The 25,815-nt window shown below is 30.7% G+C and overlaps 1 protein-coding gene across 1 annotated transcript; it reads right to left on the bottom strand.

Annotated features, from left to right (window-relative positions):
- On the bottom strand, positions 1 to 25,571 carry LOC145843401 (nuclear pore complex protein Nup98-Nup96-like). The gene is made up of 34 exons (XM_082950877.1): positions 25,472 to 25,571; positions 24,912 to 25,013; positions 24,434 to 24,667; positions 22,225 to 22,422; positions 21,510 to 21,625; positions 21,141 to 21,344; positions 20,360 to 20,473; positions 19,849 to 20,002; positions 19,285 to 19,428; positions 17,943 to 18,184; positions 17,517 to 17,725; positions 16,563 to 16,700; positions 15,602 to 15,650; positions 15,219 to 15,371; positions 14,856 to 15,000; positions 14,167 to 14,305; positions 12,387 to 12,564; positions 10,888 to 11,119; positions 8,318 to 8,463; positions 7,860 to 8,008; positions 7,556 to 7,630; positions 7,260 to 7,367; positions 6,812 to 6,958; positions 6,059 to 6,306; positions 5,538 to 5,834; positions 4,841 to 4,998; positions 3,375 to 3,518; positions 2,976 to 3,121; positions 2,412 to 2,627; positions 2,012 to 2,069; positions 1,684 to 1,855; positions 1,266 to 1,420; positions 1,067 to 1,187; positions 1 to 431 (listed from the first exon to the last, which is right to left on the bottom strand). Exons 1-34 carry the CDS (start codon positions 25,512 to 25,514, stop codon positions 262 to 264), a joined length of 5,304 nt encoding a protein of 1,767 aa, XP_082807003.1. The 5' UTR covers positions 25,515 to 25,571; the 3' UTR covers positions 1 to 261.
- Positions 25,572 to 25,815: the final 244 nt, after the last annotated feature.

Genomic DNA, 25,815 nt, shown 5'->3' on the forward strand with positions numbered 1-25,815 from the left:
TTATTCAATTTTTGCAGTATGATTTAAAAATCAATAACAAATTATCTAGAGTCAAAAATACAAGTTTTGCACCAAAAACATCAAGAAAGAAAACGCCCAACCTGCCTCGAGTGTTCAATAAATTTTATACTTCATTAACTTAAAACATTGGCAAAAACTATAAAATCAGTGGGAAATTTTCATAAAGATCTGAAACGGGAAATTAAAAGCGGTAATTAATTTATGTGATATTAACACAATGTACATATTTATAGATTCGTACTAATCAAAGGACACGATGTGGTCGTCTGCTAGCTTGTAAACTCCGGTGAGCGTCAGGTCTTCGGACATCTTCAGCTCCCTGAAGTACTTGACGTTCTGATACAAGTCGCACCCTCCCGCCCGCATACTCGAGAGGATCGTGTGGATTTCGTACGCGTTCTTGGCTATTTCTGTGCGTATGATTTCATTTGATTGTAGATGAAAATAATTATATGTTATGCTTTATGTGCTATAAATTTTAAAATAAGTAGAATTCATTAAAAATGACATTAGTATTTTATTGTTTGCAAATAAATGTTCATAAGTCTTTAATAGTTCACTGATGAAGGACGGTTGTCCGAAATTAATTTGAACAAAATGTTGCAATAAACTGGTAGATTTTTAAACCATCGTTAATTTATTTTTTGTATCTACTGATGCAGGGGAAAAAATCACTAGTAAAAACAATTAACTTGTGTCCTGGACCGATTTGCGAATTATTTATAAATCATAAGTCTTTAAATGATGAAAATATTCGTTGTTTAGTTATGCGACATTATCATTTAAACGTGGAATACGAAAAAAAAAACTTTTTAATAATTAGTATACAAAAATAGCCAGAAATTGCCTGACGTTTGATTATGTTTATTAAAATTTTTATTTTAAATTATAAATTTAAGGTGTGATGTGTTAAACTTAAGCTATCTTTGTTTAAGATTTAAATAAATCTTAAATAATAACAGTATAAGAAAATTTTTAGAACGTTTCTGTTTTCAAAACCTTTAAAAACAACTACAAATAAAAAATTAAGTTCTTGTAAACTAACCAGACTTTGCCAGCTTGTCAACGGAATTTTCGCACCGAATCTGGCTGACCTTGGAGCAGAGCAGCCTGACTTCGCTCATGAACGACGCGATCGCACCTTCGTCATTCAGTTCTAAATCGCCCTGGATGAATATCAAATTCTAACATAACTCGACGTCTATTACTAAAAAGCGATTGCAAAAAAAAAATCAGAAAAAAACCTTTTTGAAGGTCGAAACTTTATCCTGCAAGTTGAAGTAGCAGAGGTATATCTGTCCGCTGATGTTCCAGTCGGGTATCGTGCCGACGTCCGCGTCGCTGCTGATCGCTTCCAAAAGCCGCTTCACTTCGTCGTAACTGCCGTTGATGAGGGATTCTGATAACAAGTTGGTCGGTTTTTCAAAACCACAAAAACGAACGCAATCAATTTTTATGGTTGAGTTTTCATAAACCCTAAACCCTATTTTAAACAAGATTTTTATAAACGGTGTACAATTTACTTTATACATTTCTAACACGGCTGTATTTCAAATGAAACTTTTTTTAAATGATTAAAAATGAACCAACCACAACTGACTATATAAAATAATTGTAGTTAATTATTCATTAACGCAAAAATAATAGAAAATATGTTCATACCGGGAGCAACGTGTTTCATGAGGACGTCGTGGGCCATCCCGTACAGCTTGCTGCTGATCAGCTGTTCCGCCGCTTTCATGTGGTTGCCTAGCAACTTGCTCACCAGCGCCTCGCCCTCGTGCAGCCACTCAACCGGAACGCGCAGTTCTCCCGTCAAAAAGTCCTTTTGTTCCTGCAATCGGAAAGGTTTAGCAGCGAGTTGATACTCTCAAAAAAAGGATGTTTAAGTAGCAATCTATTGATCACTAGAAAGTTTAATACCTATTAATGATAAAACAGACAGATTTATTATTACTTTTATTTATTTTTGTAAACATTAATAACAAACCTGGGTGGCGTCCTGAACATTTCTGCTTATAACTTCCAGCACACGTTTTTCTCGTTCTCTGTGGAAAATTGTTTATTCTAAAAGTTTAAGTAACACTCTTATGAATCTTTATGTTGGTGAGTAAAATATAACTGAAAAAATTTAATTACATGTAAATTAAGATCATATATTATCTAAATAGATAATAAAATAGAATCTGAAAGTCAATTATTTTGTGTAACACTAATATTAACGTTCTACCTAACAACAAAAACCCCTGATCGGATCCCAATTAAAAAACAACTTTGTTCTGAAAACAAATTTTCACAGTTTTGTTTCACACAGCTTATCGAAAAAAAAACGAAACAATAAGAAAACAATCTAAACACAAACAAACAAATTAATCTAACAAAACACCAACCCCTGATCGGACGTGTGCATGAGGACGAAGACGGCCTGGTGCCACAAACCGCAACTTTCCAGCTGGTTGGCGTAGCTGACGTGCAGGTCGTCCAGCTTGCTCGCGCCCGCGTTGGTCACGCCGGTCAGCGCCCGCCACAGCTGCCAGCTCATCCGGTGGTCCAGCGGGTGCGGGACGGCGGAAGGGGTGGACAGCAGCTTGTCCACGGGGTGAGTCCTGAAAATTTTGAGGTTTTATGTTAATTATTTTTTTGTAAAGTTTTTCCACTTGAAATGTTTTTAAAAACTTTTTTTCTGATAAATTTAAATGGTCAATTTGTCATAGTTTCTAGTAAATTTGTCAAATAATATTTTTAAATTAATTATCTTTTTATAAAACTGTAACGAACTGAAAAAATAAGTTTGCACCAAACAAATTATTTTGTTGCTTAAAACGTACATTATTGAAACACTTTCTTTTAGTTTTTTTTTTAAAGCTGTTCTAACTTTTGTAGAGATTAATGACTAGATTATAAAATTGCAAATATTAAAAAACGTTTAGTCAAATTTCACTTATTATTCAAACCTGTCGCAGTAGAGAGATATCAGCTGGTAACAGACGTCTTCGAAGGCGAGTTCTTCCTTTTCGCTGAGGCAGGCGAACGAATCTTTCAGTTTCTCCTGGTAGAAGGGCAGTGGGGCGGCGCAGTAGACTCCGTGATCGCTCGTACCCTTTAGTTGTACACATATTTAACTGATTTAATTTTAAAATTTAAATTTTTGTGCTTATTAACATTTGTTGTGAACGAAAGACAAAACACAAGTTATATACAATGGTACTAGATTTGTTCTGAAAACTACAGGCAGTAAAAACTATTTATACTGAAGATTTTGAAGCTTTAAATAACTTTTAGCAATCAATCCGCTAAAATAAACCTATATTTAAAAACTTTAACTTAAAATAAAAGCTTCAAAAATTTCAAACCTGGTAGGCTTTCCGGTACATTTCGAGTGAGTTGTGGAGGGGGGCGGGCGATTCCGATATGTAGATGAGGTGGGCCAGCAAGCACCTCTTCCAATCGATCATGTCGCACGTGTTCACGCAATCGCCACTAGATGTCAGCCACAACTGGTAACATGTGCTAATTAAATGATACGAAATCAACTTATACAGAGCAAAGTTCTAGTATACACTTGAGTTGCTGTAACAACTGGTAACATGTATTAATTAAATGATAAGAAATCAATTTCTACAGAGCAAAGTTATAGTATGCATGATACACTCAAGTTGCTGTAACAACTGCTAACATGTGTTAAGTTAAATGATTGACTCTATAGTTTATGATTTGGTTGTTAATAAATAAAAAATCATTATGCTTATTTCACTAACAATGAAAAATCCGTAACCATAACAAGTGTAAATATAAACATTGACATATAACGAAATGAGTTACAGTTCAATTATTCTATATAAATAATAAACAAATTAAAAAAAGTAATCACAACTTCAAGTTGTTAATCATTTAAATAGTAGTGCAATTAAATGTGCAGTCTTGGATGGTTAACGCTGCAAAAGTGAAAAATTGTAAAAATAATTCCAGATAAGCAAATAGTATTTTTGAATTTGACCTTAAATTATTTGGTTTGTCATTGATTAGTATTAAGTAACAAAATGATAATTTCATATACGTAGCTTAAAGTTTATATGGTGAATATAGGATTTATTGTGTGAGATTTATAAAACCTACTCTATTAACAATAAAAAACTTTAACTTAATAAATAAGGCCGTACTTTGTACTCATTTTATCAAGTTTACATTTTAGGTTATGCATGAAACAAAAAAATCAAATACTTTAATAGATAGATTACTGTTTATCTTCATTTATTAAGGAAATAATTTTCAAGTTCAAATACTTGAGTTTAATATCATGACTAAAATTGAATTATTGATTTACTTGTGAGGCCAGTCAGATAAAGTATTTATAAATAAATCTTGACCATTAAAGCATTGTGCTGGATATTTAAAGAGGAATGTTAATGTTTAGATAAGCGTGATGGCGTAATAAACCCTAAATGAAGTACAGTTTTAATTATACTATTCTACTATCACTAATTCAGTTTTAAAACCAATACAATAGCGACAAATACTGTTGAAAAAAATAAAACTAAAAAACAATACCTAGTAATATATAAAATAACATTTATAAAATTTTCGAATGCAATTATAGACGAAAAAGTTTATATTTGTACACTTTTCTAATAATTTTTAGCGACATATGCTTATTAGCTCAATACAAAAACAAGCCTACAAAATACTATCACTTACAAATTGTTTCTAAACAAACGTTAAATTCATAGCTAAGAATGAAAACTGTACATATCACGAATAAATAATTGAAACTTTATAAACGAGTTCAAAATATTACAGCAAAACGTAAAACACAACCAACCGGTTTACCCGCTAGGAGGCAGTATATCTTGAGTATGTTGTGGTTTATGTGCTCGTCCACCGCCAAACTCTCCCACTCGACCAGCTGCTTGTCGATTGCCATCTTGAAGAAGGGGCTTCCCCCGACCTGAGACAGCAGCAGCGCGAGCCGGCCGTTTCCTGTTTGAAATTTTCACTGAAATTTTGAATCCAAAATATTTAACAACTGTTATTATTTGCTGAGTTAAACGGATACTTGTAAAAATAGTTTATCTATTCACTTGCTGAGTTTTACTAGTACTATGTTTAAAACAAGTGTTTGTTATGATTGCTTGCTTAACAGTAAACTATCTAAGTAGCAAAAAAGCTCAACAGAGATTTGTCAAATAATGTTCTAAACCATGGAGATTAATAATATTTAAATTATCAAAACTGTTTTTTTAATAACAAGTCTTTTTATGAAAATTACTTATTTTAGTCACTTTTTTTTTTAATTTATTTACTGTTTGAACAACCGATTGAGAGCTTTAAAAATTTATGTATTAAATGATGCCATAACGTTTACAATATTAACAATAAAATAAAATTCACACAAACATTAACAAATACAAAGATAAATTTAATGCTCTCATCTTTTGTAGAACACCCAAAAAAACACTTCATTAATACAATATCATATATAATACTGTGATGAATATTACGTCACAGTTTAAACCAACCGGAAGAAACGGCGGTTTTGACGGCCGTGTGAACGTTTCCTTCCAGCAAGTACTTGAGTATCAGCGCGCAGCTGTCTTCCTCACCATCATCACAACCGAGGTTCAACCCGGCCACCTTGTCGGCGTCGATCGATTCGATCAGCCACCTGATCAGCCTGCCCTTCCTCGTCTGGTGCGCCTCGTTCGGCGAGCACTCCCGCGGTCGGCACGGCGACAGCGTGGACCCGTCGTCGAGCACCGCGTCGCCCCACAGCGCCCCCAGCAACGTGAACGCTGCGTTCCTAACGTGGGTCATTCCTGTGAAAAATAATTTGAGATTGAGCTGCGATTTTAGTTAGTATGTAAATGTTTTAAACTGCATTGAGAGAAGTTATAAAACTTTAAGCTCATATAAACTCAACGCCATTTTAATTATACAAACTACATAAGGTACATATTTCTACAAACAACACCTGAATCAGAATGGTTCTAGCCAACTCAAACTTAAGCCCGTTCTGGTTATGCAAAAAAAAAATTCAAACCTGAATCCGGATGGTTCTCGTCCACGTCCTTCCACTCTTCCCGCGCAAACTCCGCGTACTCCATGGCCAGCTTGTTTCCTTCGAGGGGGACCACCGACGGCAGCTTCCCCTCGCCGTCATGCTTCAGCTCGCTGTGACTCAAAGCGCACTCGAGGTAGGGCAGGCAGGAGGTGGTGGTTGTATTGAGGTGGGGAGCGGCGCTTACTGAGCTCAACTGCACGCTGAAGTCGCCGCACTGCTGCTCGTACCTTGGATTAATCGGGTTTTTATTTCAATTTTTGGTGATTTTGCATGTATTTTTTCGTGTTCTTGTATTTAGCTTAATGCTTATCCTGAACCACACTGCGGCCTAAACTTAGATATACTGGGGTTTTAGTTAAAATTTTTGGTAGTTTTGTACTGAAGATGGAATTGTTTACCTGAGAAAAGGAAAAATAAATAGAAAACGTCTAAGGATTTAAATAATGTATTTGGTATTTTTCATTTGTCTTAATGCTTATAAAAATCTTCTCTAAGTGAAATTTAGGGTTATTTTAAAACAAAAGTATATAAGTGAGCTCGCAGTTACTAAATTTTCTATTATTTTGGAAATAAAATTATTACGTAAAGTATTTTTTTAATGAATAAATACCGAGTTCAACTACTCAAATTGAAAACGTACCTCAGGTTCTTAAATTATTAAATATCTCGAAACATGTAAAAAAAAAACACCTTGTCATTGCTCAAATTCAAGCAGAAATTACAAAAACAAACTTTTCGTGTATGGAGAAATTGAACAGCGAGGTGTTGTTTGCCGGTGGTTTCTGCTGCGAGCTCGCGCCCGTGCTCGCCAAAGTCCAGTTCGGCCCCCACCCGACCCTGAACGATCTGCCCAGCATTTCTGAGACGTCCGTTACGACGCTGTAAATTACTGCAGTTGAAAGTTTGAGCTATGATAAAAATAAACTTTTATCTCTTGTTTTCAATTACATATGTGATAAATTATATTATAATCTACTTAATAATACTTAATTGTTAATAACACGAAAAACCCATCCATGATCGGTTTGACTGAATGCAAGAAAGTATATTCAAAAACACTTTTTATTATAAAAGTCATTACAACAATGTAATTTTTTTTATAGCCACTAATTGTGTTGTAGAATATGTATGCTCTGTAAAAAATTAATAATAAATTTCAAGTAGTTTTTTATATAATAACCTTTCTTTATCTTCGTCAGTTGCAGGTATTTTTATTGTACGAACAGGTTTGCACATTGTCGGAAGTTTTCGCTTCGTTTGCTTTTTCACCACTTCTTTTCTGACTTTTCTGTTTATTCAATCAATACTTATTGATTTAACAAAAATATAAAACACTTAAATATTCACACTACTTTGTTAATACTAAAAGAATGAAATATAAAACTTTAACAAATTACATACTGGCTAAGTTCTTTATTTGATTCTTTTAATTAAAAAAAATCTTCAACCGCTAAAATTTCGATCAAAAAAACTTACATAGATGGTTGAACGTTTTTAGTTGTATCCAATAAACTGTGGTTCATTGTTGTGTTAGAAATCTTTTCTCCAATTCTGTTTAAATATTTATTTAATTAGACTTCATTTTGAAAAAATGTCTAACTAAAAATACAAAGGAAATTCCATGTTCTATTTTTGTTATAGTTTAACTTGAGAACAATTGTAGTTTTATTTACTCACACTAATTGTTTAAATGAATTACACTTAAAAATTAATTAAGTATTCAACTTTTAAACAAAATCTACAGTTTAAAAACATCACCAGAAAAAAAACACAAGCAAACCCTGATGTGTTCATTTCGTTTACAGACTGGCTCAGCTTCAAGTTGGAAAACAGCGACTTTCTTTCGATCTTGGTGTTTTCTATTCTTATGCTGTCGGTGAAATCCATGCTGTTGTCGTCAAAGTCGGCAAATAACGATTTTTGCGCGTCCTTTAAGAGGAATACGCTAATTTACATTACTCAAGCAAATTTTGATGCAAATAAAGATATTAAATTTAAAATAGCTTTAGTTTTATGGCAAAAACGAAAGATCAAATATTGTATACTTAAATAGCACAAACGGCTTAATATAAACAATAAAATTTCTAAAAGCTTTATTTTTTAAATGAAAGCACCATAGTAAAAGCCAAGTTTTTTTTCAAACATTATTATTTATTCAAAATAAACCAGAACCGTTGCTATTGCTTTAACTAAAAATCGAACCATCGACTGAAAATAAATAATAAATTTTCCTGCTACCTGCAACTTGTGCTGGTCGATTCCCAGCGCGTGCATCCTCGGAGAAGTGAGGATTGTGGATAAATTAGCAGTGGAAATATTCGTGGCTGAAATAAAACTACCACTGGGTGGCGCTGCCGTCACCTCCATGTCCCCGCACTGGTCAACTGATGTGATATTTATTTATTTATATTTATCTTTAAACTGTTGAGATCGAAAGTTGTTGCGGATGAGGTAAAAGTATTTAAGTTAGGATATACATGCTTTGAATTAATAAATTTTCAATTAATTTATAACGCTTATAGAAGAGATTTAGCCCATTTAAAATTTATTGTAATTCAAATAATAATCTTTTCACATTCTATTTCATTTGATATTATAAAATGGCGTTATGATTATACTATACAATTTCAACTATTAAAAAAAGGTTTTGCAGCTCAGTTGTTTCACTTCTACAGAAAATAAAAAAAAACTTAAAAGACTAAGTTAAGTATACTTTAGCAAATAAATACATTTATTTAGATCAGGGGTCGGCAGCCTTATGTGACTCAAGGGCCAATTTTCTTAGAAAAGTTTGCTCGCGGGCCGCACTATTTAAAAAAAAACCTTTGAGGGCCGCATTTATCTAAAACTATTCTAGTAAAAATTAAAAAAATACTATTTAAGATCAAAAATATAACAACTTAAGCAATAATAGAGCTTAATTAATTAGTATTTATTGAATTAAGAGCCTAAATGTAAGTTTTTTATTACACAAACATAATTTTATTATTTTTAAAATGTATATTTTTTGCTGAAAAGGAGCTCGCGGGCCGCAGATTTTGACTTTAAGGGCCACATTTGGCCCGCGGACCGCAGTTTGCCGACCCCTGATTTAGATGTATACTTAAAGTAAAACTATTATAAACTAATTAAATATACTTATATTTAATTGGTTAACTAAATTATATCTAATTCCATTAAACATGTACATTGTACACAATATAAGCTGAAATTGCAGAGCCTCTCTAAGTTAAAAACAACTAAGTGTATAGGATTTAAAGTGTTTAGTCCAGGGTTTCCCAAATTGAGCCATTACAGAAATCTAAGGGACTATGAGGTCATAAATTGAAACTTACTTTAGATATTCTGGAATTGATGATGAAGATAAAAAAAGGTCCTCGTCGTATAGAATGGTAGGTTTTTTAAGAAATTTTGTTGGGGGGTATAGCTTTTTTTATCTTTAAAGGAAGCCATTTGAAAATAAATTTCGGGAAACCCTGGTTTAGTCAATTATACTATATATTACAGCAATTATAATTTAATGAATAGATAACGTCAAGAGAAATTAACACATATGGAGTTAGCAATAAAAAACTTTCTTTTATTAAAACTCAGTAAGTAAGTTTATAAAGCAATTTAATAATATACTTTTTTTTAGTTTAACTTACCAGTTTTTGAGAGGCATATGAATTATCAGTTAAATTTGTAAAGAAATTTATGCCTTAAAAAACGTTTAATCAGTATTCGATTACTCAATTAATAAAAGTCTTTTAATATGAACATTATAATCAATTTTTTTTACTGTAAAAATATCCTAAAAAATATAAAGTATTGAAATTTGAAAAAAAAACGGTATTTAATTATGCACTTTCAGGGAAAAGTGCATCTATGACATTAATTGTTTTAAAGTTATGAGCTGAAGTTGGATGTGCAGACAAAAATACCAAGTACTTTTTAAGAATGTACAAATAAGTGTTTAAAAAAAGTTGTAAAACTCACATTTAAATATATGATCTCATTAAAAACTTGTTATCTTTCCGTTAAATACATTAAAAAATTGTGTATTTATTCATAATTTAAAATAAAAATTGAAAAGTGAGAGCTTTAGGTGATAGATAAAACTTATGATACTTTTAAGTTTAAATAAACAAACATTTTTAGTAAGATACTACTATGTTTGAATTAGAAGTTAATTTATTATGTTTTTAAAATACTTAACCAAATGTTAGTAAAAAAAACTATTAACAAGTAATTAGCAAAACAGTTTTATGAACTTTATGCACAACACAAACTAATTCCTTATTCAAAAATATACAAATTAACCTTTACAACTAACAACACAAATTTGCTAAGCATTGACTGTCTTTAAATTTCTAGTTGGTTTTAATTTTGTTAAATATCATTTATAAGTAATATTGAAATTTCAGAATCCTGACTACAACTTAAAAATTTAGTTCTTTGGACATTGTTTAATATGCAACACAACGTAAAAGTTTCAGATTTGTAAACAAAACTAAGTTAAAGTTGGGATTTCAACCGACCAAGATTAGCTTTTAGAAACTTTTTTTTTTTCTTGTTTCAGTCTTTTTTTATGATAATGCTTTAAATTTGGTAAAACGACTAAATAATATTTGTTTAAATTCGTTAACAATACACTTTTTCTAATTTTTTTAGCAAGTTTTTATGATAAAGGCACTACAATTTATCATAGTAAGGCTTTTGAATTTTAAAGACAAATACAACTTGAAAATTAAAACTAAGTGTTTATTCCGGACGATTGACACAAAAAGAAGCCCCACAAGAAAAAAAATTGAGAAAGCGTAAAAAACCTTGGTTCTGAACTTCGGCTTTGTTCTTCTCGGCAGCGGCGGGAGGTCCTCCCTCGGTCGACCAAAGAGCCGACTTTTTCTTTCCACCCGCCACCGTCTCCTCTGTTTTTTTCTGTTCCTTCGGCTGGTCGCCTCCCGCCTCCTTCTTCTGCTCTTTCTTCTTCTCCTGAGGCTTGTCCGAGTCTTCTTCTTCGTCTGAGCTGTCCAGACCGTACTTTGAAAAGTGTTGCACCTGAAACGTTGTTTTTGTTGATTGAAAAATTCGAGTGGTGATTGGCTAATCAGCCTGTGTGGTTTCACTGGGTCAATTATTCGTTTCTTTTGTAAAATTCATGATTAGTTATTTCATGATTAGTTATTTCATTAGTTAATGATTTTAGTAATTTCAGTGTACTGATAAATACTAAATATAAAAAAGCTGTACTGTGAAAAAAATACTGATGAAAATGATGAGTACAGTACAAAAACTTTAAATTATTGTACTGTACAAACTAATTTTTTAAATGCTAATTTGCACAACTTATTTTAAACCTTTCTTTTTAACGATAATAAGCAAAACAACTAGGCAATTACATCAATGTAACTAAAACCTTTCTTTCATTATTTTGATTGTACAGTTTGGTAAGATTCAAAATTATTTTGTGTAATACTTAAAGTATAAATAAAAAAAATTAAAAAAAGTTAATCTAGTTTAATTGAGCTAAAAACTTTAATAAATAAAAGACTTTGATAAGCAAAAGTATTGATAAAAATTTCTTTATTTTGTCATTAAAGGCCATACACACAACAAACAAATCAATAGTTGCAAGGTTAAACAACGCGAGGCTGCGCGCAGCGTACAAAAGCTTAAAAGTTTCCAAGAAATCGACCGAATGTTTTTATTTCTTTATATTTTACTCAATGCATTTTACATTAAACATTTGAGACGCTACACACGAACTTAAGCACAAACACAAATGAGAAATAAACGAGGCCAAGTAATTATACGTAAATTTTTTTTGTAAATTATTTCAAACACTCACTTTACTATAGACATAGTTAGCATAGATTTTCGAATAAGTTTCCAGATTTTCTGAACTTCTTAGAAATTTTTGATAAAACAAGTTATTTTATTTATCTTTAGTATAACATTAAATATAATTTATAAAAATCTTAAACAGTATAAAAACTAAAATCGATACTGTAATGCTATTAATGTGTTTTATAGTAAATATAAACTTAAATAACACCAAAAAGTTGTATTTGTTAAATTTTCTGTATGTTATCTTAATTTCATTGTTTTACATGTAGTAAAAATTGTTTAAAATTCTATGTTTTTTAGTGACTTCTGTTTAAATTTCCATGTTCGCACAGGGTTTATGGCAACCCTACATCGAATGCAAATAAAGTCCAAAATATTTTTGTTATACAGATACGAGGACTCCGATAGAATTCAAGCACAAATCAATCTTCAAAAACTGACTAAATCATAATAAAAAAACACATATGTTAAAACCAACTTGGAACACCCATTTTCCCTGGTCCTCCCTGTACTCGAGGAACTTGGCGCCCATCTTGGTGGTGACGCTTTCCAGCTTCTGCTGCCACCCCATCACCTGCAGCCTGCCCGCGTCCCTCACCGGCTCCCTCGTCGCCTTGTCCGTCGGCCACACCTTCAGCAAGGTCACTTCGGCTTTCCTGTGCGGATAATTTTTGATTTTTTTAAACATTTTTTTTATATAATATGTTTTGGTTTTAAGAAAACAAATAGAGAGATCTCAACTGCTGGAGGAGAAGTAATATATTTATTCTTTCAAAAATTTATTTTACAAACTTTATTTATACAATCTTTTTTTAGATTTATTTAAGCACTGAAGAGGTCTTTGACCGAAACTTAGTTTGTAAAATAAATTTTTGAAAGAATAAATACATTTTTTTTTGATAACTTATATCCACCTTCAACAGCGTCGCTTTGGCTTTCCAAAGTGTTTAAAATGATTGAAAATGACTTTTTAAAATAAATTACTTTTTAATTTATTTTTAAAATAGTTTAAATGTTTTATATTTGTCTGTTAAAAAATTCTAACACGTTTGTATTAAAGCTTTACTGAGAAAAACAAAATTATAAGATTATTATCTTTAGTGAACATTTTAAAGAGTATCTCTTGGACTTGCAGAGCTCCCTTGAAGTGTGTTAACTTGTTAATCTGAGTTACTGGTCGAACGAGCTCAGACTATAGTCTCACAATAAGCTGACAATATCTAAGACATTGGGCTGTGGAATGATTACTTTAAGTAAGAGTACTGTGAAAATTTGATATTTTGAATTTAAGGCCATAGGGGAGTAAGTCATGTTTTTTACAAGTCAATCTTATTTTATATAGTTTTTAAAAGTTTCAAGATAATTTTTATCGTTTAAAAAAATTCAAATTATTTTATGAGATATGACCAGTCAAAGTTGGGCCGCATAATAGGTTCCACATGGGAAGGGAAAACTAAAACAGCGAAAAAAGACTATCTTATTTAAAATATATCTCCTACATTTTTAATGCAATCTTTTTCAAACTTTCACAGTCTAATCTTCATACAATAACAAAAAACGCTACTTTGGAATTAAAACTTTTTGTAAAAAAAAAATAAATTCTAAATTTTTGTGATAAAATTTTTATTTCTTTAAATTATTTAAATTCATAAGTAATGTTTTTTCTTTTAAAATAAAGAACATTTCCTGAAAATTTGAAGAAGATTGCTTGAAAATAAAGGAAGAGATAGATTATAGTGAATTTTAAAATTTCCGAGAAAATTGACCTCGAAAAATTTGCGGTCCATACGTTTGTATCGGAAACTTTTTACAAAAAATAAATATTTCAAAAGTTAAATGATATTTTTGAATTCTATAAAAACTGGCTTTTAGTTTGTATTCAAAGCTTTCATATAAAAGCCAAAGTTAATTTTTGTAAAAAAAAGTGTTTTACTCCCCTCCCCCCCCTATGGCCTTAATTTGAAAACTTTGTTGTGATTTAGGTACAGAGCTAAAAAAAGCATCCCGTGTAAGTTTGAAATTTGTATGTATTGCAAATAAAAACCTTAACGTTCATTTAGTCAGTTTAAAAAAAACTTACGTCTTTAAAGAACACATTTTTCACTCATAAACAAAACACATTTGTCTGCATTTTCACTGCGCTTCCAACCTGTTAGGTCCCAACAACAATTTAATATTTTTGTCGGTTAAAAAGTCCTAGCTCATTTGTGTCGAACCTATATTAAATACTATTAACTATTATAGAGCTTAGTTCAAACCTGTTGAGGCCTTCGCCCAGCGGCGGCTTGCAGCTGTCGTCGGGATAAACCGTCACCTCCTTCCTCCTTATTTCGACCACCTCGTCGAAATCGATGCCGCTTATGTCGATCTTGCCCTTGTACGACACCGAACCGTAGTCTGTTCGGAAAAATATGTTAGAATGAATAAAAATTTCTTTCACTTGTGGATTAAGATGAGTTTGAGTGCAACTTAGATGTAATATTGTAATAGTGATGAATATTTGATTTTTGGTTTTTTGAAAATTACTGGTGTTTGTTCAAAGTTTTGAAAAAATCTCAACCAACTACTTATTGTATATGTTGATACAAACTTTTTTTTTTGAACTTTTACAAAATATAAACTTTAACATATATAATTTATAACAAAACATAATTTTATAAAAAAAAAAAATTTAACATAAAATTTAGCTAGAAATTACATTTTTTGTTAATATACTACAATACAAGTTGAGCTATAAGTCACATAAATCTAAAGCATACTGTAACCCAGTATTAAAATGTTTAACTTAAATTTTAAACTTAGCATCATCTCAAGTAGAAAAATATTAACTTTTTACATTAAAAATGCAAACTAGCAAATTATCCTCAAAAAAATTAACGATAAATTTTATTAATTCTAAGATTTCTCGTAGTATAACTCAAATAACTTTATTAAATTTAGTTCACACCTTTTCTTCCAATGGTGAACCCGTCGACCACGCACCTTCCCTCCGCGTCGACGTGATCTTTCAAGTTTTCAAGCGCGGGTTTGGTGTAGTATCCGCCGCCCGGAGTCAGCTTTATTCCCGCCGGCAGCTCGACCTTCTCCTCCGTCTGTTGACATTTGACTTTTAAAAATCACTTTGAAAATATTTTTGATCGGTGTATAAAAATCAAGGTGCTGCTCTGCGTGGTTCTTGCGATTACGCATTTTGAACTTTTTAAACTCAGAAAAAACATTTTTGTTGGTAAACGTGGTACGCTTAATATAACTCGAAACGAAAAAAAAATGGTAAAAAATATAAATCTCAGTAAATTCTATTCCAACTCACCTCGATGTTAGCGTCCCCGTTCGCTTGCACGTTGTCCAAGTTGAGCGGAATTTTGTCCTGAAGCGGTAGTTTTTCCACCTGAGGGTCCTTAGTGGCTTTCTTGTCCGCCTTCTTCACCTTCAGCTGCGTCAGCGTGTCGTCCAACCCGCTCTCCTTGAAACATATATTCAGTTGATTTAAAATAAAGTTTTCAAGTTCTTGCGCTCATTTATCATTTCAAATACAAATCAGCAGTGGCAAGTTAGGTATCAAGAATAAAATAAAAGTTTGTCTTTGATGTTAAACTTTTTCAACCAGACTAAGTTGTTTTTAAATTTTAGTAACAAATTAATTTATGCTTGTACAAGTTGTTTTAATTAAAGATAAAAATCAAATAAACTAACATCTTGTTGTTTTGGAGCTTCCGAAGTCTCAGACGGAGTCGCTTCGTTGCTGTAACATTTTAATTGTTTAGTTTATTAACTTAAAAAACATAAAATCTAAACATACATTTTTAAAAGGTGGTTACGTTTGATAGCTCTACAGCAAAAGTTAAGTCTAATGCCTACCTTCATGTTTTAGTTTTAAATTTAAACTTTTTAGTAAAAGTTAGAAATTTTAAATAAAAAACAACCAGTTCATAGGTAGACAACCGCGAACGAAAGATTCATCGTAAAGACTGTGCAGAGAGAAAAAAAAAAGTTGTTATTATTTGAATTATCTTACTATACTAAAATTAAGTAACAAGTTCACCATTTATGAGAAAACTCTTAAAGTAACTAAAACAAATTTTAGCAGAAATAGCTAAAATTTGAGATCAAATTTCAAACTTAATGTCTACTACAATTTAAAACATTTAACAAAAAAAAGGATTAGCTTTACAAAGATCACGAAGTATTCTAGAAAATATTTTGATCTGATAACTAATTAAGTCGATATTCGACTTAAAAAAACATTATCATCAGTATTTAAATGAGTATGTTAAAAAAAATGTTTACTATAACAAATTCTACTCATCAAAAAAGAATAGTACTTTTGATATGGCGCCGAACTGATAACGTCTGTGGACGACTCAACACTCGGTTCTGGGCTAAAACAAACAAGAGTAAAACTTATTAAACAAACGCTTCACATCTGAACACAATAGATTATAACAAAAAACTGCAATTGATAAGATAAAACTAAAACTGAAATAGTTTACTATTCGTGTTGACTATAAAAAACATTCATTTTACAGAGTAAAGAGCTTGCTTTAATAATAATAATAATAATAATAAAACAAACAAAAGTCTAACATAAATAGAATAGTAAATTCGCTTTTTATTATCTTTACCGAGACAATTAAGAAAATTATTTCAAACGTACTTGGTAGAAGGCGCTGAGCTGCTCAACACCGTGGACGACTTGACGCTCGGCGAGTTCATCTGCAGGATTGTTGTGGATGAATTGAGCATGGATTCCGCGGTGGGCCGGTTCTTCAAGTTCAACTTCTTTATGTTCTTTCTGCAAGTATTTTAAGCGATTTAGTTTTGTGAACATGTTAAGCTAAATATTTTTCAACTAAAATGTTACAGGCTCGACTGAAAAAGTGTACTAATTTTTATTTTCACGGAGTGCTAGAAGACTATACTGTTAAATATATACTTTACATCTATTGTATGTAAACTTTATTACCAAGTTAACATTTGTTAGAATCAAGCAAAACTATTTTCTTTTAATGCAAGCGAATAAATTATAAAGTTATTAAAATATAATTAATTGATGTATAACTAAATTATTATACCCTCAAAAAATGACATGATAAAACAAAATATTCAAATTATTTAAAACCTATACTAAACATAAAGCACGCCATTGCTATCATATTTTTAAATCATTAAAATTTTAGAGTTCTTTTTTATATAATCTAGCAGTATTTTTAAAGATTTTGAGTTGTTTGAAATATTGACTTAAATGAGAAAATGTTAACAGATATAAATACTATCATGTAGATGTATTTTTAAAATGTTAAAATAAACTTAAAAAACTTTATTTAGAAGTACAAATGGTTTTGCTAGTAAAAATTTTTTCAAAGCAGAACAAACCCTTTCCCAAACATAGAGAAACTAATAAACAAAAAGTAATAAAAACAAACTTTATACAGCACTTCGTTTAAAACTTTTAAAGATGTATAAAAAAAAGTTAAACCAAAATGTACTTGAGCACGAAAGTGCTAAAAAAAAAACTGAATTTTCACATTCAAGTAAATATTTCAAACAATTAAAAGTTTTAACTATAAATTTAGTTTAAAAGTTAATAAAATACTCTAAACAACTGTACCTGGGCACAAAAGTGCTTCTGTTGACAGAAGAAATGGTGTCGTCGTCGTTCAAGCCCGCGAACAGCGAGTGCCTGGTTCCGTTGGCGGGCGAACTATTAGTTTTCTGCTCGAACTTGGGCCGGTTGAGCTTGAGCGGGGCCGCCTTCACTCTGTATATCGGCGACTGGATGGCCGCCTTTTGCGCCAACGGGTTGGTCGGCTTCGTCAGCTGTTGGGAGCAACAATCAAGCTTGGGTTTAAATAAACAGCGAAACACAAAAGAACAGAGCGTTGTGAGAGTTGAAAAGTTTAATTACGCTCAATATACTGTTCTAAATTTTTACTAAAATGTCGCATTTAGTGTAAAGCCGTCTGAATAAAAGCTGCGAAAGACTGTTTTTATAACCACTGCCTTCGAACAACAAGTACATAAACAACCAACAAACCTGCTTGATCCTGTCCTCGTCGCTTATCTTGTTCTGGAAGAGCGGGGAGTCGCCGAAGGGGCTCATGATGAGCGCCTGCAGCAGGTCGTTCGACTGCTGCTGGTTCTGCGAGGGCAGGGTCAGGTTCCCCTGGTTCGCCTGGTTGCTGGCGGCTCCCCCGAACAAGCCCGTCGTGTTGTTGGTGTTCGAAGTGTTGCCGGTGTTGAAGCTGAACGCGCTCGTTCCCAGCCCGCCCGGCTTGCCTGATGATTGAGGTTTGTTAAGTTACTTCATTTTTTAGATTATTAAAAACAATACAATGCTGTGGTGAACACTCCTGCAGTGAGAAATAAAAAATCATGTACTAAATAAATCTAAAAAAAGAATTTAAAAAATGAATGTATTGTAAATCAAAGTTAAAAAATAAATGAATTGTAACAGGATATCAAGTTGCACTTGATTACTGTTTAGATTTGGTTGGAAGTTTTGAGCTAAAAGTTCATCCAAGCGTTAAGAGAAAGCTCGCAAGGTCAAGCTTTATACTGATGCAAGTTTAATACAGTTGACAAAAAGAGAAAATAAAGTGCAGACCAGAAACCCTGATGCAATATTGAGTTAGGGAATGTTATATATAAGCTGATACAACAGACAGACGGGGAGATTCTAGCCACAGCCTGCTGCAATAAACATGATAATGAAGAATAGACATTTGTATTGTTTTCTTGTGTTTTATAAAGTATTTTTTGATTAGTATTGTTTTTATAAGTGTTTCTTATTTACATTCTAAGTAGTTAAATCGTATTTTGTTTTATACATTCTTAAAGTATATTCTTGCTAGATTAAATCTTGTGTAAAGGTTTTGACCACATTTAAAGTATTTTCTAAATTTGATGTTCTTTATATATTTGTTAGTGTTTGCAATTGTTCTTTATATAAAATATGTTAACTCATGTCATGCCTAGTTTTATATAGAGTAGCCTAAGTATTATTAGTATCATTATTTAGTATAAGTTAAGTTAGTATTAAAGGTACCTACATCTGTAGGTTACAGAATAAATAAAACAAAAGTATCCAAAAATTAAAAATATACAAAATAATGAAAACCTTATTGCTTAAAACTTTTTAAAGAAATAATATTTGGGGTTTAAGTTACTTTGATTAACTTTTTTTTGTAAAAATAATGAAAGTTTAGTATTTGAATTATTTTGTGAAAAGATAAGCTCATTGGTGTTTTAAAGCAAGCTATATTAATGTTTTATTTACAACATGTTAACGAAATGTTATAACCCTCATCTCACTCACAAAATACATCAACACACTTATATTACTTACAAAATATATCAACACACATGTTGAAACTAACTGGCCGCAGTGTTGGTGTTGCCGAAGCCGGAGAACAGGCCGGTGCCGGTCTTGTTCTGGGTGTTGGTGTTGCCGAACAAACTCCCGCCCGTGTTTCCAGTGCCGAACGCCGGTTTGGCCATCGTGTTGCCGAACAAGGAAGAACCTGAACGAGGAAGGTTAAGAAACAAAATAATTAATTAATATAAAAATTTTAACAACAATAATACCATATGATTTTTAATGAGATATATCATGAAAGCTATGGAACAAAGAAGAACCTGAATAAGGAAAATGTTTACTGTGTTAGAAGTTGTAAGAAATTTGACAAGCCTAATTTTTTGTGGTGTTTTTAATATGATAATTTACAAATCTCTGGTATAATCATAAATAATGCTGCGTGAGAAGCTATATTAAAAAAATATATTATAAACGCATTTTAATTTTGCTCACTATAACAAATCTGAGAAAGTAAACTTAACAGGCTTAATTTTTTATAACTTGAAAATTTAAAAATTTCTGATCAATAACAATTCTTGGTTAAAAAACATTGAAAAGAGCATTGTAGATCACTACTATTACAAACCCGTGTTGGTGTTGTTGGTGTTTCCGAATCCTCCGAACAGTGAGCTCCCTCCCGCGTTGGCGGCCGGCTTTGAATTTCCGAACAATCCTCCGCTGGAGGCAGTAGAGGTAGAAGTTCCGAACCCCGTCGACTTGTTGCCGAACAATCCTCCGCTCTAAAAATTATATAAATAATTAGTAAGTTAGTATCATAAAAATGTACTACGCTTGCTCAATCTAAATTTTATATTAAAAATAACGACAAATACTTTTTGGCATTTACATTAAAGTTTAGTAGAAAATTTTTCGGATAACACTTATCAACAAGAATAATGTTAAAATATCAATACTGTTATTTATAAATTAATTTAAATGTAACTGAGATTGTTAATTTTATAGGATATATAAGCGCTTTACAACGAAAAAGACATAAAGTGTAAGAGAAAGTTTGATTCGTGCATTTTGTACCATTACTTTGTTTCTCACATGTCTTACAAATACAATAGGCTGACAAAAATAAAATATAAACTCACAGTATTTGTATTACCAAACAGTCCACCCGAGGTGTTGTTGCTGGTGTTGTTAGTGTTTCCGAACAAACCACCGCTGGTGTTTGAATTACCGGTGTTGCCAAACAAGCTGGTGCCCTACAATAAAGGTAATAGCTTAAACACGGTAAAAACTGTTTTTGCTCAAAACATTTCATATTTTTGTTGAAATGTGATACCAACACAAAATTATAAAATTTTAACTGTCTAAGTGAACTTATTTAATAGTTTAATATTAAATTTTTAACTTAAATAATAAAAGTAGAATAATTCGCATTAAATATTTTCATTCTTCAATTTATTTTTTAAACTTACTTGGTTTAAATAAGCTTTACAAACAAGTTATTTCTTAATTAATTAAATACTTTTTAGCGCAACATGCTTTTGTTGTGAAAAACAAAACCTTAAAAATTAGTGTCAAGAGAATAATAAAAAATAATATTGTAATAAAATACTGTATTATATAAAATTATATCTATATGTTGTATTAATTTTTTTTTAATAATAGGATTCTAAGATATAAAAAAAAAACAAGTATTGGTGTAGATCTGAAACAGTTTTTCATTAAATTCAAAATAAAAACTTTTAATTCATTGCAAAATTTATTAGCTTAAAGTAAGTATATGTAATAAAACTTCTCACAAAACTTAACTTCAGTTTAGACTTCACTTATAGTCAGTCAACAAAAAGATTGGGAAGTTTTTAAACAAACTATAAAACATACATATACTCAATAAATATACAAACATCAAAAACGTTCACTAACGGCGGGCTTGGCGGCGGAAGAGTTTCCGAACAGCGAAGTGGAATTTGATTGGTTGTTGCTGCCGAATGAGAAGCCGGTGTTGGAGGTCGCAGTTGATCCGAACGCCGGTTTGGCGGCGGAAGACCCGAACAAGCCTCCCGATTGGTTGTTCGTGCTGGAGTTTCCGAACAGGCCCCCTGATTGGCTCGTCGTTCCGAACGCCGACTGTTGATTGGTTTTTCAGTGGTTTGTTAAAATGTTGCATGCAAGTTTGGTCAAAAACTAACCAATTTTACGCTTTATTAAATAATAAATTTCATAATAAATATAAAAACGAACCAGTGAAAAACAAATTTTACTTCAAATAATCTTTAAAATATTTTTTGCAACCTTGTTCGCCGTGTTGTTGCCGAAAAGGCCTCCCGAGCTGCTCGCGCTCTGGTTGTTTCCGAACGAAAAACCCGTGCTTCCGGTGCTGCTTCCAAAAGCAGTGGTGCCGGTGCCTCCTTCAAAAATATTAATTACCACTTTTTTCCGGTTTTAGTTGTTGTAAATTAACTTTTGGCGTTGTTAAAACAAAATTTAACACTTTGCTAACTTACACAAATTATAGAATCTAATTCCATCTTATTACTTTTAAAAAAGTGCTATCAAAAACGTACTTATTAAATTTATGCACATAGACAATTTTTCTACAGCTAACTTATTATTTTTTACGAAAAGTTTTCAAAATGGCATTCAATCTACACTATATATATAAACCTGATTATAAAAACAACATACAAAATCAAGAACATCTATATTTATTGAAGGAATACTTCAAGTTAAATTCAATATAAATTTATATTTCCAAACAACTAACATTTTTACTCGTTACTCAGATTTCTAAAACATAATTTGAATAAAAACTTTAATTCGTTGTATAAACATTATACTTTTTAAGGTATAACTTCAGCAAACATACTTTTTTTATCAACAAGTTTCAAAAACAACACCATACTAAACCTACACGACTAACACATTTGGTGCACAAAGCAACGCCCAAAAAATATTTCAAAATAATAAATAACCGATATAAATAAATAAATTTAAAAATATAACGAACCGTTCCTGTTGGCCTGCTTGTCGTCCCAATGCAGCTCCTCGAAGCTCTTGGCCTGGTACTCCTTCATGGCGGTGATGACGTTGTGCTGCGTCTGCACCGTCTGCTGACCCCCGTTCCTCGTCACTGTCTCCTGGCTGCTCACCGGCTGGAACTTCGTCCCCCCCGTCCCGTTCGGCATCGAGGATGAGCCGAACCCGCCTGTTTTTGAACGGTTGTTGTGAAGTTGTATGAATGAAAATAAACACAAACTTTGGTGCAGTTCTAATTTATCAGATATTTGCACAAGATAAATATTCTCAATTTATTGCAAAATGTATAAGGTTTGAGCTATATTTCGCCGCCTGTGTGTTTTCGATTTGTTATGGTGAAGTCACAATCAAAACATGAGATTAAACACTTGAACGTTATTTATAAAAAAAGTTTAATATAATAACTGGGCTTCTTTTTATGACGTCACATAGTGGAAATAGGACTTGTTGTTGTTACTATTTTAAAAGGTGTACCTTGTTTAACTTCAAATTGTATGCAAGTAAACACATAAAATGAATACATCTTTTTTTCTAATAAGTTTTATCCTGTAATATTTTTATCCGAAAACACAAAGGTTTTTTTAACTTGTTAAAATATGTGTAAAATAGTGTATAAACAAACATACTTACTATAATAAAACTTGGTATTGTATAAAAATAACATAAAAAACATTTATTGTGAAAATTTTTAATTGTTTATTTAATAAGTTTAAAACAAATTATTTTATGCAGTTTACTAAGTTTAAGTTTACCTTTATTTACAAGAATCTAAAAAATACAGTAAAAAACTACTTTTAAGAAATATATATTATGTGTTCATGAAACTAACGTTGTATTTTGGTTTTTAACGTTTTTTTATAAGATCTATAAATACTTACTTATTTTATTCTGACAATTAAAAAATTTCAAAAAAAAAAATAAAAACTTTAATTTTTATGGCTTAATTTTATGTTTTCTTGTTTTATAACTTCTTTTATAATACTTTATTCAATATATCTAAAATTGAAAGAATATGATAAAATAGCATAATTAAGTTTAACTTAGCATTATACTAATAACATTATAAAGTACAGATGCAATTTCCTTAAATATCATATCAACCTAAACTATATTAAACATACCTGAAAAAATTTGCAACTGATAAGAAGTAAGAAACAAAGATTTTAATATCTATAAAATTAATAAAAGTTGCTAACGTAAATATATAACATTTAATATTGATTTTTATTTTCAAATACAAATAAAAACCTCATTTCACTAGAGAATAATATCAATAAAAAACTACACTGTAGTACGACTTTATGGAATAATTCCAAGAAAATATAACCTGTGTGCTTAAAACTAAAATAAAATTAAAATAAAGTGATTCAATACTATAACTTACAGTTATATAAAATAAAGTTATATTGGGAATAACTTTGAAATCTTACTTATTTAATATGAAATAAAAGACAAATCTTCACTAGCAAAGTTCTAAATTATAATAAAACTTACTTTTTAAAAATTTGTTAAGTGTGTTTTTTTTTCAAAAAACTGTTTTTTAAAAGTATTTTAATTTATTAAAGTGATAAATAAATGAAACCAATAAGTTAAAACAATTTTTTTTAATGTTACAATAAACCTTTAATCTCAAACAAAGGTTTGATAAATAAAAAATACTTTTTAAAATAAAAGTTAAAAAACTAGTAGCTTATAAAATATTTTAGAATATATACAAAAACAACAAAATTGAGAGTCTTTCAAAAATCAGAATATTTTAGATATAACTTCTTTTAGAGTATTATCTCAATAAAAAAGATTTAGTAGTTAGTATCCTAGATAAGTAATTTCAAAATCGATGCATATAATTTCAAAATAGATTATAGTAATGGACCAAAACACATTAAATGATATTTTTATCAATAATTATTTTGTAAAAAATTGTTACAAACGATAAACTAACTTTTAATTTTGTATTACATCTAAAACAGATACAAAATTTAACCAAACTTAAATTATATTTTCAAATAAATAATTGTCTCAAGAAAGTTAGATCGGTAAAAATTTGTACAACAGAATTTGAACTCAGATAAAATTTATATGTATAAAAAAACAAAAACTTGAGTTTAACTATTAAACAAAATATAACTACAATTTACCATTCAACAAGAATTCAAAATTTTCAAAAAAAACATTCCCACCTGTGGTTCCAGACCCAAACAGGCCTCCGGAGCTGGTGCCGAAAGCATTGCTGGTGCTCGAACCTCCGAACAAGCCCCCTGAGGTTTTGTTTGCGCCAAACGCCGACGTGGAGCCGAAAGCTCCGGTGTTCGACGAGCCAAACGTGGAGTTGTTGGTGGAACCGAACAAACCTCCGCTCTGCTGCTTGCTGGCCGGCGTTCCAAACACGTTGCTGCTGCCTCCTCCAAACGCGCCTGTTGTGAATTTTTAAAGTTTTAAACATTTGTTTTGTTTCTCAGAGAAATGAAATTAAAAATTTTAATCTAAAATAGTTAACTAATTTCAGTTTTTTATTTAACAAGAGCTACAATAAATTATTTCAGAATTTTTGTACAAAATTCCAAATAACTTATTATTTAAAACATATCACAAATACTAAAATAGCATAATAACTTGTATTATGAAAGGTTCAACTGAAAATGAATATAAGAAAAATACCTCCAGAAGATCCAAACGTAGAAGTGTTATTTGTGTTTCCAAACAAACCCCCTCCGGTATTTGTTTTATTACCAAACAACCCTCCAGAGTTACTGTTGTTTCCTGTTTTAAAACAAAATAACTTTGATAGAAAAAATTATAATAGGTTTATAAATTTTATAACAAAATAATAGAATGTTTTTCAACTAATACTAACAGAAACTTTCATCTACTAAATTCATTCAAGTAAAAAGTAAAAAAATAACAATATTTAAAACTTATTTATTAACTTTCTAAATATAGCTGTCTAATCTAGGGGCAAACAATTTAAAAACTTTAATCAAATAAGTATAATCATTAAGTTTTATAGCTTTGAAAAAATAAAATACAATTTTTAACCAGATATAAATAATTAAGGTTGTTTAGAGTTTTTAACTATTTATAATTATTAAATATTAATTATAATTGTTTTTTTAAACTAACTGGATACATACAAAATATAATTAAATTTCTTATCTTAATAAAAATAAAACTACCATTTTATTTGTAACTAAAAAACCAAAAAATTAATTAATACTTACCAAATACATTATTCCCAAAAGCCGATTTTTGGCCAAAGCTCATCTTTTTTATTCACAGGTATATTTGGAAGTATTTAAATTTTAAGTAAAACAATCACCTGTTAAGATAAATATTTATATAAATATATGTATAATCAAATATTAAAAGTTTATTATCCACTGAAATTTCAATTATTCAAAACATGATTTTTGTTGCTTTGAACTAACTTTGAAAACCAGGAAATTTAACTATAGTTTTTCATTAAAAAAAAATTAATACTTTTTTTTAAATTAACATTAAGGATAATAATTTATAAGAAAAAAAAGAGTCCCTATCTTAAATAACTTTTGAGTTATACAGGGTT

Source organism: Thalia democratica, chromosome 8 (assembly GCF_965202585.1).
Source record: "Thalia democratica chromosome 8, ktThaDemo2.hap1.1, whole genome shotgun sequence".
Classification (NCBI taxonomy): domain Eukaryota; kingdom Metazoa; phylum Chordata; class Thaliacea; order Salpida; family Salpidae; genus Thalia; species Thalia democratica.